Source organism: Salarias fasciatus, chromosome 2 (assembly GCF_902148845.1).
Source record: "Salarias fasciatus chromosome 2, fSalaFa1.1, whole genome shotgun sequence".
Lineage (NCBI taxonomy): Eukaryota > Metazoa > Chordata > Actinopteri > Blenniiformes > Blenniidae > Salarias > Salarias fasciatus.
In genome coordinates, this window is record NC_043746.1 from 18,994,060 (window position 1) to 19,007,511 (window position 13,452).

Consider the following 13,452-nt stretch of genomic DNA (forward strand, 5'->3'; position numbering starts at 1 on the left):
CCACAACGTCGTCTGTGTGGTGGAAACACAACATGTTCGGTGCACTTTGCTGCGCATGCAGCCGCCTGAAAAGCCCCGAGGAGAAGAGGAGTCCCATGCCACTGCCTATGGTTATTTAACTCGCCGCCATTAAGAATTTATGAGCTTAAAGATCCTTCTGGCACTCTCCTTTTGCAAATGCAACATGTCTTGGAAAATGTTGGGACCAAGCAAACAAGTAGTTTTGTTTACACTCGCCTGTTTGTCAACATGTGGTTGCATTATGCAATAGAAAACTCATTAATGCACATGAGGCATTAAGCAGTGGATGTGGGACAGGCGTCGGTGGCCTTTCTGTGTTTTTCCTGTGCCTGCAGTTTGTTACTTCAGTTGTCTCCCACAGTATAAAAAAATAACAGGGATTTGAAGTTAATTGATCTTTGTAAATTGCCCCACTAATGTAATCACGGCCAATAATGCAATCATTTTGGCCATTTTGAATGTAACCAATAACCAATAACATAAGATCTTGCTGATAAAATGAAAAAGAAAGTAAAATATTTTTAAGGCCTAATTGGGAGAGAGCTGCACAGTATGGATCCTCAAGGAATGAATGAACTATGCCTTTTTTTTTTTTTATAAGAAAACTGCACAAAACCTCCAAAAAAAGCTTTTATTTACCATAAATGTCATTCCATTCATGTACCATTGCATTATTGTTTGGTGTTTTGAAGCTAATTTAATCATGAAATAACTAATTAGATTTCTATTATTTTATTACAATAATGGCTCAAATATTATATTACACTGTTAGCAAGTTCTTACATTATTTTCTTCACTGCAGTCACATCAGAAAACTAAAATTATTACATTATTGGGAAGTGTTATGTTACTGGACATTATAACATTATTGACCTGATATTGCTGTGGAAGTTTATGTCGGTCTCTGTCTGCCCTGCTCTGCTCTGGTACAGTACAATACGTTGGATAAAGCGCCATAGTAGATGTCACTGGTGAATCATTTTATCTTTTGAAGGGTGTGGCATCCTTCATTCATTTGATCTGTTCAGGACAGCATTAATATATGATTATACAAGAGATTTTTATTTGTGTGAATCCAGAACATTTTTGATGTCTGCAGAAAAACTGTCCCCATAAGACTTAAGCTGGAGTTTTTGACATACATACAAATATTCATAAAGGGGATAAATTGCGTCTCTATATTGCACAACAATGACCTTATTCTCCCTTCTATATAGAGTTCAATCACTCTTTATTGATTAACAATGATTGGGTATGGCTCAGGACTAATTCACCTCCTGGATAGAATATTAATTGTGGTCAAACTGAAGACTTCTATTCCAATATAGAGGGGAAATTGATTTGCCGGTGTGTTTCATTGTTATTCTTGTGGCACGCCGTCGTTTTTTTTTTTTTTCTTCCCATCGGGGTGAAGCAGTGTGAGGGTGGAATGGAGCAGCAGACTGGAGCGGTGGCTGAAGCGGACGCTAGGTGTCACCCTTGTGACTTTAAAGTCTTCCTGCCCTTCACAGGATGTGATGATGGCGGGGCTGTGTGCTGGCAGGCTGCATGGGAGGAGACTGTGTGAGTGTGTGTGTGTGTGTGTGTGTGGGAGTGTGCATGTGTATCAGGATGTGGAGTGAGATTTCAGAGAGGGTGGTGACAGTCTGTAATAGGTGCAGAACTACAACAGGAACTTTATATCCCCGCGTCGGAACCGCAGCTCCTTCTCATGTCGGCTGCCACGCGGCGGCACAGGATTGTTCACATCACAGGGAACCACATAATGTCAGTCTGAATTACATGCAGATAAAGCGGGAAGAGGCGCGCTGAATAATAACTAATAATTGATGAGTTGTTTCCTTCGTTCTGATGATTAGTGGCAGGCCGGAGGTCACTGTCCACCCACTCCATGATTAACCCCACAAATTAAAGATTTCTCAATTTGATGGTGCAGAACACACAGAGATGAAATAATTTATACATACATACATCACATCTCAGCTTTAACTGAGTCATAACTGGCTTTACGTGTAATGTGTTGAGAGTGGTTTTAATTTGCTTTGATTTTGTGGGGGCGAGAAAACGTGTTAATATTGATTTGGCCTGTGGCGAGATTCCTCCCCATCATGTTGCTGCTCTGAGAGCATCATCCAAGTCGTTGTTTGTTCGCTACTGGGGGATTGCCTCACCATGGTGCCTGCCTGGCGTTGCTGGTGGGGCACATTTAAATGCAAGAAAGAGCCACGTTTGGATGTAAATGATGCAACGCAATGCACACAGTTGCAACAGTTGTGTAGATCAACAGGGCCACTTGAATGCAAAACACAGAGGAAATCAGACTGATCCTACCCCCGATGCCCCTTCTCTGCTCTCGCCTCGGCATGTCACTGTGCCTCCAGCACCGATCCACGGATAACTCTGAAGATCTGGGTTGTAAAATCTGACTTTTTACAGGTAATTGACTTGCTGCAGCACAAGAGGAAACCAAGGACAAATCTGTGAAAAGTTATCCTTAGCATCTCCTCTCCCTGCCTCCACTGGGGGAAATTAGTCTGTTATTTCTTTTTTCTTTATTTCCTCCCCCTCCTGTGGCACCCAAGGGAGTCTTCTCAAAGACCCCTGCGGGTCCCCAAACCCTACTTTTGGAACCGCGGCTGTAACGACCATCTAATACTCAGCTCCGCGTTTCGGCGCCGTATATAATTGCCCGCGGAGCCGTCCATCTGCAGGAGAACAGGTAGTTGGCCGTGTTCCTCCGCCGTGCATCGCCCCACCCACCGGCAGCTCCGGACCCTCCCGTGTAACCCCTGATTGGCTGAGGGGATTGCGGGTCCTGAGACTGAGCGCACGGCTCGGAGCTGCGCGTCCGCCAGTGTGCACCAGTGAAGCGAGAGGAGCGCTTGTTGGAGTCAACTAGACAGCCTACTGGCAACGAGTGGTGATTTCTTTTTTTTTCTGCCTCCCTCTCTCTCTTTCTCTCTCTCTCTCCCTCCCTCTCTCTCTCTCTCTCTCTCTCTCTCTCTCTCTCTCTCTGCCTCAGTCGGGCTGGATATAGGCTACGGTGCTTCAGTTTGCTGCAGCTCTTCATGAAGTGCGTTTTTTGAACATACAGCAGGCTTCTGGCATCGTTTCATCCCTCTGGCTTTTGGCTACATTTTCAACGGATTTTTTTTCTTGTTTTTTTTCTCATTTTTTCCTCTCTCTCTCGTGGTGTGTGGCGTGGAATAATATTTCAGGATACCTGCAGTGTTTTTTTTTTTCTTTCTTTCCCCAAGTGCGATCCTAGGAAATTAATTAGTAAGTAAAAGCTTCAAGACTTTCGGAAGGGATAAAAGAGTGAAGCTTGCTGGAAATAAAAAGGTAATCGGGACTTGAGTGGCGCGATGAGACATTCCTGCAGTTGCACCCTTCTTCTTTAGGCACACATATACGGACTTAGGCTGCTGAATATTTTTTTTTGCAACTGCAGATCCTTTCAGCTTTTCCCCCCATTTTATCAGAGGTGCAGTTTCAAGCAAAGCCTGTACCAACCCATGAAGAGGATTTTTTTTTTTTTTTATCACTGTCAGAACACGATGTTTAATCGAAATGCGACTTAAATATTGACCAGGACCGAGGCGCAGAATTCAACGCGGACTTTTCAGCCTCATCACTTCATCAGCACGGAAGATTAATTTTCTTTTTGGTGGACTTACGCACAGGAATTCTCCTTTTGGTGTCTATGCAGTACATGCGTTTTTTCCCCTCTTTCAGCGCACTTGAAAATGGACAGTTCGTCATATGACTCATGCGTAAAAGCAGTTTTGTCGCTTGATGAGAGCTCCACGGATTTATACCACTAATTCCCTGTTGTGAGGGGGTTCAGCATGTTTTCACAGATCTGTCGACCACAACGTTTCGTCCGCTGCAGCAGACCCGAGGATGTGCTCTGCCTGAGAAGAGTGAAATAGGCTGAGGCACTTGTTAGAATTATAGCCCTCACACCATGATATAATTTACGCACGAGAGAGATAATCATCGTCCAAACACTTTTCCTGAACATTTTAATGAGATGAGTCATTTGCATATTCTCTCCAGTTCTCTCTGACGAACATCCTCGTGCGTAATTATCAAGGTCCTTATTAGACATAGTAAAACTCAACAGGTACAATGCAAACCAAGGAGATGGATTTAATACAATTAACTGCTGTGTTCCTCTTGTTCTGGGTCGGCACCGAGGCTGTTATCAACCTCAAGTATGGAATAAACGAGGAGATGAAGCCCGGGTCAGTGATTGGAAACGTGACAAAGGACGCGCTAAAGCAAGGATTTCAGATTGCACCGCAGCCCCCCTACTTGAGGGTTATTTCCAATTCAGAACCGCGATGGGTGGAACTCAGTCCTGCCGGAATCCTTACAACCCAGATGAAAATAGATCGGGACGTAGTTTGTCGACAGAACCCAAAGTGCATTATTTCCCTCGAAGTGATGTCAAACTCCATGGAAATCTGTGTCATCAAAGTTGAAATTGAGGATTTGAACGACAACGCGCCCAGATTCCCAACCAGCCACATTGACATTGAAATTTCAGAAAATGCCTCCCCTGGTACCAGGTTTCCCCTAGAGGGGGCAAGCGATCCGGACTCGGGGATCTTTGGAGTGCAATCATATTCTATCACTCCAAATGAGCTTTTCGGGCTGGAAATAAAGACGAGAGGGGACGGGTCCAAAATCGCAGAGCTTGTTGTGCAAAAATCGTTAGACAGAGAGACACAGTCTCACTATTCATATGAAATCAGCGCAGAAGATGGAGGAGACCCTCCTAAGATAGGCGCGGTCCAGTTAAACATAAAAGTAATTGATTCTAATGACAATAACCCGGTGTTTGACGAGCCGGTGTACACGGTCAACGTGATGGAGAATTCCCCCATTAATACATTAGTCATAGACCTGAACGCCACGGATCCCGACGAAGGCACAAACGGAGAGGTGGTTTACTCCTTCAACAGTTACGTCACCGAGAAAACGAGGGACGCTTTCAAAATTGACCCCAGAACCGGGATCATCACCGTCAACGGGGTTTTGGATTACGAGACGACGCAAATATACGAGATCGACGTGCAGGCGAAAGATTTAGGTCCCAACTCCATACCAGCTCACTGCAAAGTCACAGTGAACGTGATGGACACGAACGACAACCCACCTGTCATTAGTTTACTCTCACTGAACACGGAGATGGTGGAAGTTAGTGAGAACGCGCAGCGGGGATATGTCATCGCGCTGGTGCGGGTGTCGGATAAGGATTCCGGGGCAAACGGGAAAGTGCAGTGCAGGCTGCAGGGCAATGTTCCTTTCAGATTACAAGAATATGAGAGCTTCTCCACTATACTTGTTGATGGCAGGCTGGACAGAGAGCAAAAGGACACGTACAACCTGACCATCCAAGCGGAAGACAGCGGCATCCCCCCGTTACGCGCCACGAAATCTCTGGTTGTAAAAGTCACGGATGAAAATGACAACCCTCCCCACTTTCTTAAGCCGCATTATCAAGAAATGGTGATGGAAAACAACCTCCCCGGTTCGTGTCTGCTTGCGGTATCCGCAGAGGACCCGGACCTGGGGATGAATGGCACAGTTTCATATTCGATCGTCCCCGGAGAGATTAAGCACATGGATGTAAACACATATGTCAGCATAAACCCGTCGGGTCGCATTTACTCCATGAGATCCTTCGATCACGAATACACGAGGACTTTTGACTTTAAAGTTTTGGCCAGGGACAATGGTAATCCCTCCTTATCGAGTAACGCCACCGTGCGCATCGTGGTGCTGGACGTCAATGACAACACGCCTGTCATGACAAACCCTCCTCTGGTCAACGGGACGGCGGAGGTCTCCATCCCCAGGAACGCCGGGGTGGGCTACATGGTGACCCAGGTGAAGGCTGACGACTACGATGAGGGGGAGAACGGGAGGCTGACCTACACCATCTCGGAGGGGGACAGGGCTTTTTTTGAAATCGACCAGGTGAACGGAGAGGTGCGCTCCACGAGGATGTTTGGAGAAAACGCCAAGTCCACCTACGAGATCACGGTGGTGGCGAGAGACCACGGCAAGCCCTCCCTGTCCGCCTCGGCCTACATCGTGGTGTACCTCTCCCCGGACCTGAACGCACAGGAGCCTATTGGAGCTGTCAACCTGTCCCTCATCTTCATCATCGCCCTGGGCTCCATCGCCGCCATCCTCTTCATCACCATGATTTTTGTGGCGGTGAAATGCAAACGGGACAACAAGGAGATCCGGACCTACAACTGCAGGTACTGACTCCATCCTCGCCTGTGTGTGTATGAGAGAGTGTGTGTGTGTGTGTGTGTGTCACAGACATGCAGAGAGATGAGAGATGCGCCGTGCGTGTGTCCGTGGTTGCGCGCCTGAAAGTGCCAGTCTGTCCGTGCCTTTTCTTTTTCTTTTTCTTTTATTTATTTATTTATTTTTTTTCTGGTCATGCAGCATGAGGCACTAATGTGAGGACCGCAGTTTTTCTCCCCCCTCACAGCTGAAGCCTAAATAAACCCGACTGCTTTAAATCAGAGGCGTTCTGCCGAGGCCCACTGTTCCGTGTTAGGGAAACGTGATTGATGGATTTAATCCTTCCATTGTAACCAATTGACTCATAAATAGACGGTTCAACTGTCATGTTCAATTTGCGGCCGTGTTGCCGGACAATTAACGTCCCACTGGCTCAATAGCAGTCCCAGACATTTATTATTTAACGTCCACCGTGGCTGATTGGCTGTTATCAGCTTTAATCTAGTGTGATTATGGACAGTCCTGGAGGATCACTCAGATTCCCCCCCCCCCCCCCCCCCCCCCCCCCCCCCGTTTTCATCTGAAAGAAAATACAATTAAATAAAATAGTAAATATAATACTACTATTAATAATAATCATATGTAAGGTATGCCAGAGGCAGTAAATGTTTGAGGAGTATCATGGAAAGGAGCAGATTATTATCTTTCTGACCTTGTATATTACACACTCTGTTTTGTTCATCAATCTGAACATCAGTTCAGGCTTTGATTTCCCACTGCCACATTACCCCTATAAATTTACATATAGATTGGATTTGAGAGTTTAACCTGAAGCTATAATCATATTTTGCTCCAAACATAATTTTGTTGATTTGGAGTTAGCTCAATTTTTCAAGCAGTCATGGCCATGAAGAAAAAAAGTTTAAAAACTCCCTTATCATTGATTGGATTTCCTTTTTTCCCCTCAATATTGATGGAGGACTTGTGTGTTGTTGGTTGTTTTTTTTTTCTCTCTTTCTTAATTCTCACTGCTTTTCTGGTGAAATAAAAACAAGTGATGTTCTATGTTCTATCGATTGCAGAGATGTGGTGGGGAAGAAAAAAAAATACTTGTAGCTTTGTGCTGTCTGCTTTCAAAGTTTTCTAAATGTGTTTTTATTTAAGCTTGAATGGGAATGCAGAGAAATCGATATTCTGACATCTTGGCCCAGAAAGTTTGTCATATTTTTGTGACAGTCGAACATTTTCATCCAGAGAAGAAACAATGATACACACAACAACAAATTCCGAATTCCAAGCTGCTCCTGGCACTTTGCTCTCCTAGCATGAGCCTCTCTCCCTGCTGGGTGCTTTAATCAGCGCTGATGTGCTCTGCTTCGCAGTCGCCACCTCGAATATGAGGAGCAGTTATCTCCAATTTGTTGCTTGTCCTCTGTCAGTTTGTGTGACTCTGAAGATTTTCCCCTCCCAGATTTCAATTTGGGCACAAGACAACATGTTGAAATGATGAATGAGGAAGAGATGGGGTATTTTCCACCCATTTTCCTTCCTCTGAATCAAGAGGAAGCAGAATGGAGGTGGGACTGCAGGATGCAATCTAAAAGAAAAATGAAAAAAAAAAAAAAAAGACAAACCATAATGATGTTTCTTCTCAGCCAGTGTGACTTTAGAAGCAACAAAGGATTAGTGCTGCATTTCAGTGAGGAACAGAGGCCAATGGGGCATACTAAAGCACAGACATTTCAGACAAGACAGGAACAGAGACTTTCCAGATATTGCAATTTCATGGGTGGCTCTGGTTTTGTTGTGGGCTTAATGTGGGATATAAACCATATGTTATGTGCCATAAGGTTAAAACTGCCTCTTCCAGATTTTGAAGAAATGCAGATGGTATAAAGCATCTCACATTATATGGAATATGCCTGGTGAGGGTTTGTAGTTATCACTGTAGAGGACTTAGCATCTGTTCTCTACCAGAAAACTGCAAGGCTATGCGAAGAATGGATATTTCCCCCAGTCTGAGGATCCTTTGATAAAACATGGCTCTGTTGCTCATTTACTCTTATTAAAGTCAAAATACTCAGTTCAAGTTTGAAGCGCCTACCGAGAGCAGCTAAATGAATTTGAATCTGCAGCTCTCCTGCTCTCCGTGTTTCCAGTAGACTCGCTTGATAATGAAAGGGGGGGGGGGGGAAAAAGAGAAGGAATTAGTGTGGGTTGTGTGCTTTGAATATGATTGCATATACCGGTGGTGCTTGTCAGTATCGGTGTGTTCTTTTTGCTTTGCTTCCGTGGTTTTGGCATGTTTGCATATCGTCTGCCTGTTTGTGACATTTCGATTGTTGAGCATGCAAATGCAAACAAACAAGGGGGGTGACAGCTCCACTGCGAGCCGGGAGTGGGAAGTCACTGAGGTGCACTATTCCACCCCTGGACAAGAGCAATGAGCCTTTGTCTGGTACCCATGGTTGAACAGCGCCCTGGCTGGCATGATGTGGGCGAGCTTTTTGACCGTGTGGACAGGGGAGGGGAAGGCGGAACACTGCTTTATTGAGTCTGTTCAGTTTCTTCTACTTGCGCAGGGTGGCGGAGTACTCATATGGCAACCAGAAGAAGTCCAGCAAGAAGAAAAAGCTGAGCAAGAATGACATCCGCTTGGTGCCGCGAGACGTTGAGGAGACAGACAAGATGAATGTGGTGAGTTGCTCATCTCTCACCTCCTCGCTCAACTACTTCGACTACCACCAGCAGAGTCTGCCGCTGGGCTGCAGGCGCTCCGAGAGCACCTTCCTCAACGTGGAGAACCAGAACTCACGCAATGCAGCTCCCAACCATGGCTATCAACACCCGTTCACAGGGCAGGGCCACCAGCAGCCAGACCTCATCATCAACGGCATGCCACTGCCAGAGGTGAGATACAATCCACTGTGCTCTCTCCGTGATCCTCGGCTGGACTGCTTTGGCTGTACGGGGGATGAGTAAAACGGGAGGGGTGGGGGCGAGGGGGTTGATTTTTCAAATTGTTTTCTATGATCAAAGGCAATGTTTCTTTTATAGTTGACTTCACAGGTGTACTTATACTTTAAAGGTAGTTAATAGCGCTTCTTGATCAAACTAATTTGCAGCGAGGCAGCGTCGAGATGCTATGCGGTACAGTCCAGCACCTCTCCTGCTCCGGTGGCGTTTCGCATTTGGCTGCATCGCTGGAGATGTCGGTGTCGGAGAGACGTTTGTCTGTTATTGATGGAAAAGCTGAGCTATTTGAAACGGCAATATGTCAGTGGAGCGGAGTGGAATCCTTCAAGGCATTTTAAGGTACAGGGACACTAAAGCCGACCTGTGATGAGAGGGCTTTGCCAAGCAGAATTAGGAGGCCTGACAAAGTGGATTATTTGGCCTCTCTCACTTCACTTGTTTTTTTTTAGGGGGGAGATTTTTTTTTTTATTTTTGTGTGTGTGTGTGCTGAGCTACAGCGAAAAGAACAGTGGTTTGTGCACCTGTCAGACGTATTGACCCCTCTAATCAGCTCCACCACACATCATTTCAGGTGCTAGCAGAAAGAATAATCATTGCCTAAATCTGTATGTCGTCCATTTGGCTGCAGTGTTACCGCATGGCCGCTCTGCACAGCCAGCCATTGAATTATCCTGACATACCATGCATGGCTCCAGCAGAGCAGCGAAGGTCTGACTGGAAAGACTATTCAAGCTGACAGGTGTATGCCAGCTAGCTGATGCTTACTTTATAGATCTTTGTATGCATAAACTTGTCGTTCAGTTTTTTTTTTGTCTTCTTTTTTTTTTTTTAGTAGCATTCCTTTCCCTTCATGACCCACTTCTGTTTAATCCCACGGGAGAGGGGGACATTTGTGGTCTGCGTCTGTGAGACAGAAAAGGAGCATGCGTGTGTGGTTTTGTGTGAGAGTGTGTGTCAGGCTTACTCATGTGGATGGCAGCAAATAAGCCCCTGTGCGTGTGTGTTTGTGTGTGTGTGTGTGTGTGTGTGTGTGTGTGTGTGTGTGTGTGTGTGTGTGTGTGTATATATGTAGGTGAGATGCGCGCACACACACTTGCTTGTAATTGATGAGTCCAATCTCCGTTTGACATTCGGTGGCGGAGAATGCGGGCATGCGGGTTTGAGAGTGGGGGTCTTAAAACAAGAAACACAAGATGGATATTGATATATTGACTGGATGATCCAGAGAGATCCAGGCACCAATGGATCCTGAGGGGTCAATGAGACCTACTTACAGGCATGCTGATTTACTGGGCTTGTCTGAGCTGGTTCTGAGTGACTGAGTGTGTGTGTGCATGTGTGTGTGTGTGTGTGTGTGTGTGTGTGTGCGCCTCTGTCTGTGAATAACAGCGGTGGAAGGAATGAGAATTGTAGTGGAGGGGGGGGGATTGTCTTGTGGTGTTATCTGGCCTGTTGGAGGCAGAGGTGGGGGATTCAGCAGGTGCGCGCGCTGACCCGTATGCTGTGGTTGTATTTGCTGGTAGGCTGTGCGATGCAGGTCACCTCAACCCTTCTCCAGCCAAGGCATCTGGGCTGGCTTTCACAGAGATATCAACAAAACTGTAAAAAAAAAAACAAAAAAATCTCTCCCCGCATCCTGTTTTTGTGGCCGCAGCATCCAATAAAAAGCACATTTCCCACTGGATGGGGGCCCTTTATTTGTTTCGGCTAATGAAAAAGTGGAGAGGGAGACAAACAGGCAAAAAGATTGATTTCGATGATTCCATATGCAAAGCTTGCTGTCGTCTTGATGAAGCTGTGTGAGGGCAGATAGAGAGATAACGAGGGAGTGGGGGTGAATGTGGAGTCTCAGTGCCAGGTGTCTGAGCCCTGACCACATTTTCTCATTTTCTTAGAGGCAGTTGATTGGCTTGATAGAGGCCAGGGCTTTTTAGCATGCAGCCTCCATCTCTCCGCTTCTTGCACTTGATGTTGACAAACATCTCTTTGACCTGGTCTGTGCACATTTTCTCTGGACTGAGGGAACTGTGTGTGTGTGTGTGTGTGTGTGTGTGTGTGTGTGTGTGTGTGGGACTGAGAAAGCAAGGGAAAGCACGTCTTATCGTCCAGCTCAGCACCGTGGCGGTAATCATTATTTTCTTTTCCGCCATTGTGATAAATGCAAAAAGTAAAAACTTTACAATATGTTCAAGGGTTGCTCTTAAAGAAAAGTTTTTTTGGGGTAAAATTACAATGCCATTTATAGCTCGAATAAACAGCAGTGAAATGACTGATAATTGCTTTGTTACAATGAGCAAGCTTGGGCTTGAAACCACTTGACTCTACAAGTCCTCAACCCATATCCCATTGACTGGCTGGGACACACGAGTGGCTGCACTGTTGTGATTACTGAGGCTGCTTTGTCCCAAAAATTGTTTTCATCCTGAGGGCAACCTCATAATTATCCATGATTCATTTATCCTCAGCAGAAGAGCGTTTTTTTTTTTTTTGTTGTTGTTTTTACACCGCGGCATATTGGTGCCTCTGTGTTTGTTTAATTCACAAACATGCAGCTTGAAATGATCTCCGCCATCAGCGTGCGGTCAGTTACAGTTTACCAGCCGAGGGAAAGAGAATATGCGTTTGTTCCTACTTGTCATTTTTGCCACGCGATCGATGCAAAATTCTCATTCATTGTCGGTTTATTTGGGGCTGTGAGCTTCCTGCTTATGTCAGAGCAGCTGGAGTCGAGCTTTTCCTGCTTCAGACAAAGCACGGTGGCACACACCCCCCCCCCCCCCCCCCCCCCCCCCCCCCACACACACACACACACACACACACACAAATACGTATAAACAGCAGACTCTGCCAAGATAACAGTGACAGCTCTCCCTTAAGGCCTCGTACCTGCCTGCAGTTGCATTGTGTATATAGCGGTCTCCCTGGCGAGTACGTGCACCGGTATATACCTCCCTCAACATCACTGTCCTGAGCTGTGAAAAGCATCAGCTGTGAGATGTTTGTTAGACCTGCCTGTAGTAGCACTAATATGAACACTCACAGGAGAATTGAGCTGTCTTCCATGGCTTAATTATAGTGAATCGCTTGGTGGGGGAGACAATTATACAGTAAAGGAATGGCCTTTGGCTAGAATGTGTTTTTGAATTTGTAATGCCTACCAAGGCTCCTCACACCTGTGATTTCAGATAATGAGCATACCGGGAAAATGAGTTATCTCCCTTTATCGATCAGCCTTATTCGAGTAATGGAGGGGTGATCTTAACTTCAAACCGACAATAAAATGATTAAAAAAAGTGCTGTAAATGATTTAGGGGGAAGCTGGTTAGGATTTGCACTCAAAAGTGCTTAAATGCGTAGTTTTCGGGCTGAACAGCGTTTCACAAATTCAGGCTGAAAATCAAAGCAATCATCCTCTGGATGCTACATCACACACACACACACACACACCCTCCTTGAAGGTATCGTTGTTATATAAGTCTTAGCTGTGTTGCATCCCTTTGTTTCACATTCTTAGGTTGAAATCCTGACAAAGACGCACACATTTTTGCATGTGTTTGTTCACAGTCAATCGCAGGATGCTAAATAAGAAAATGAAAATTGAAACAAAACAACTGACAAGAGATCCAGCTGTACCGGTCTTGCCAGTTTCTCCCTGTTAATAAGCAAGACATTTTGATATTGATGTAGGAGAGACAACGGGGAGTGGTTCCACCGGGGCTGCACATCCCTCGCTATCACTTCACATCAGGACAATATGCATGGGAGCATTCAAACGTGTCATATTGAGCATGCAAAGTAGATGTCATGCTGTCAGTGCACACCACACATCTGTTGAAACTGCCAATCTCCCTCCCACACAAACACTCATGAATACACACCAACACATAATATTTCTTATGGAGTGTCACATTTATTTGAGATATGGGCTGTGGCATTATCATTTACATCATTATGACCAACTCAGAAAAATCACTGAAGGAGGAATGAGAGGCATAATCCGGCGTTTTCGATAATCAAACATTGTTCAGATTTTGAATATAAAGTATTCTTGTAGTGCTGTTGTAATATTATGAACCCTCACTTACAAGATTGTTGGCTGTAACTGTTGAATTTCCATGGCTTCTATCATTCACAGGACAGTTCCAGTGGTTTTAATGGAAATACCACAGATTCACTGTATTTCA

General features: G+C 45.4%; 1 protein-coding gene across 6 annotated transcripts in view; it reads left to right on the forward strand.

Moving 5' to 3' along the window:
• Positions 1-3,500: 3,500 nt before the first annotated feature.
• The window catches only part of pcdh19 (protocadherin 19), a 57,491-nt gene continuing 47,539 nt past the window's right edge, over positions 3,501-13,452 (forward strand). For 2 of the 6 annotated variants that reach the window (XM_030109601.1, XM_030109609.1), the window contains exons 1-2: positions 3,501-6,299; positions 8,856-9,201. In XM_030109601.1, coding sequence (XP_029965461.1) covers positions 4,153-6,299; positions 8,856-9,201 — 2,493 coding nt within the window. In that variant the 5' untranslated portion in view covers positions 3,501-4,152. The remainder of the gene's footprint in view (positions 6,300-8,855; positions 9,202-13,452) is intronic. The other 4 variants (XM_030109616.1, XM_030109625.1, XM_030109634.1 and 1 more) reach the window with 3 other exon arrangements.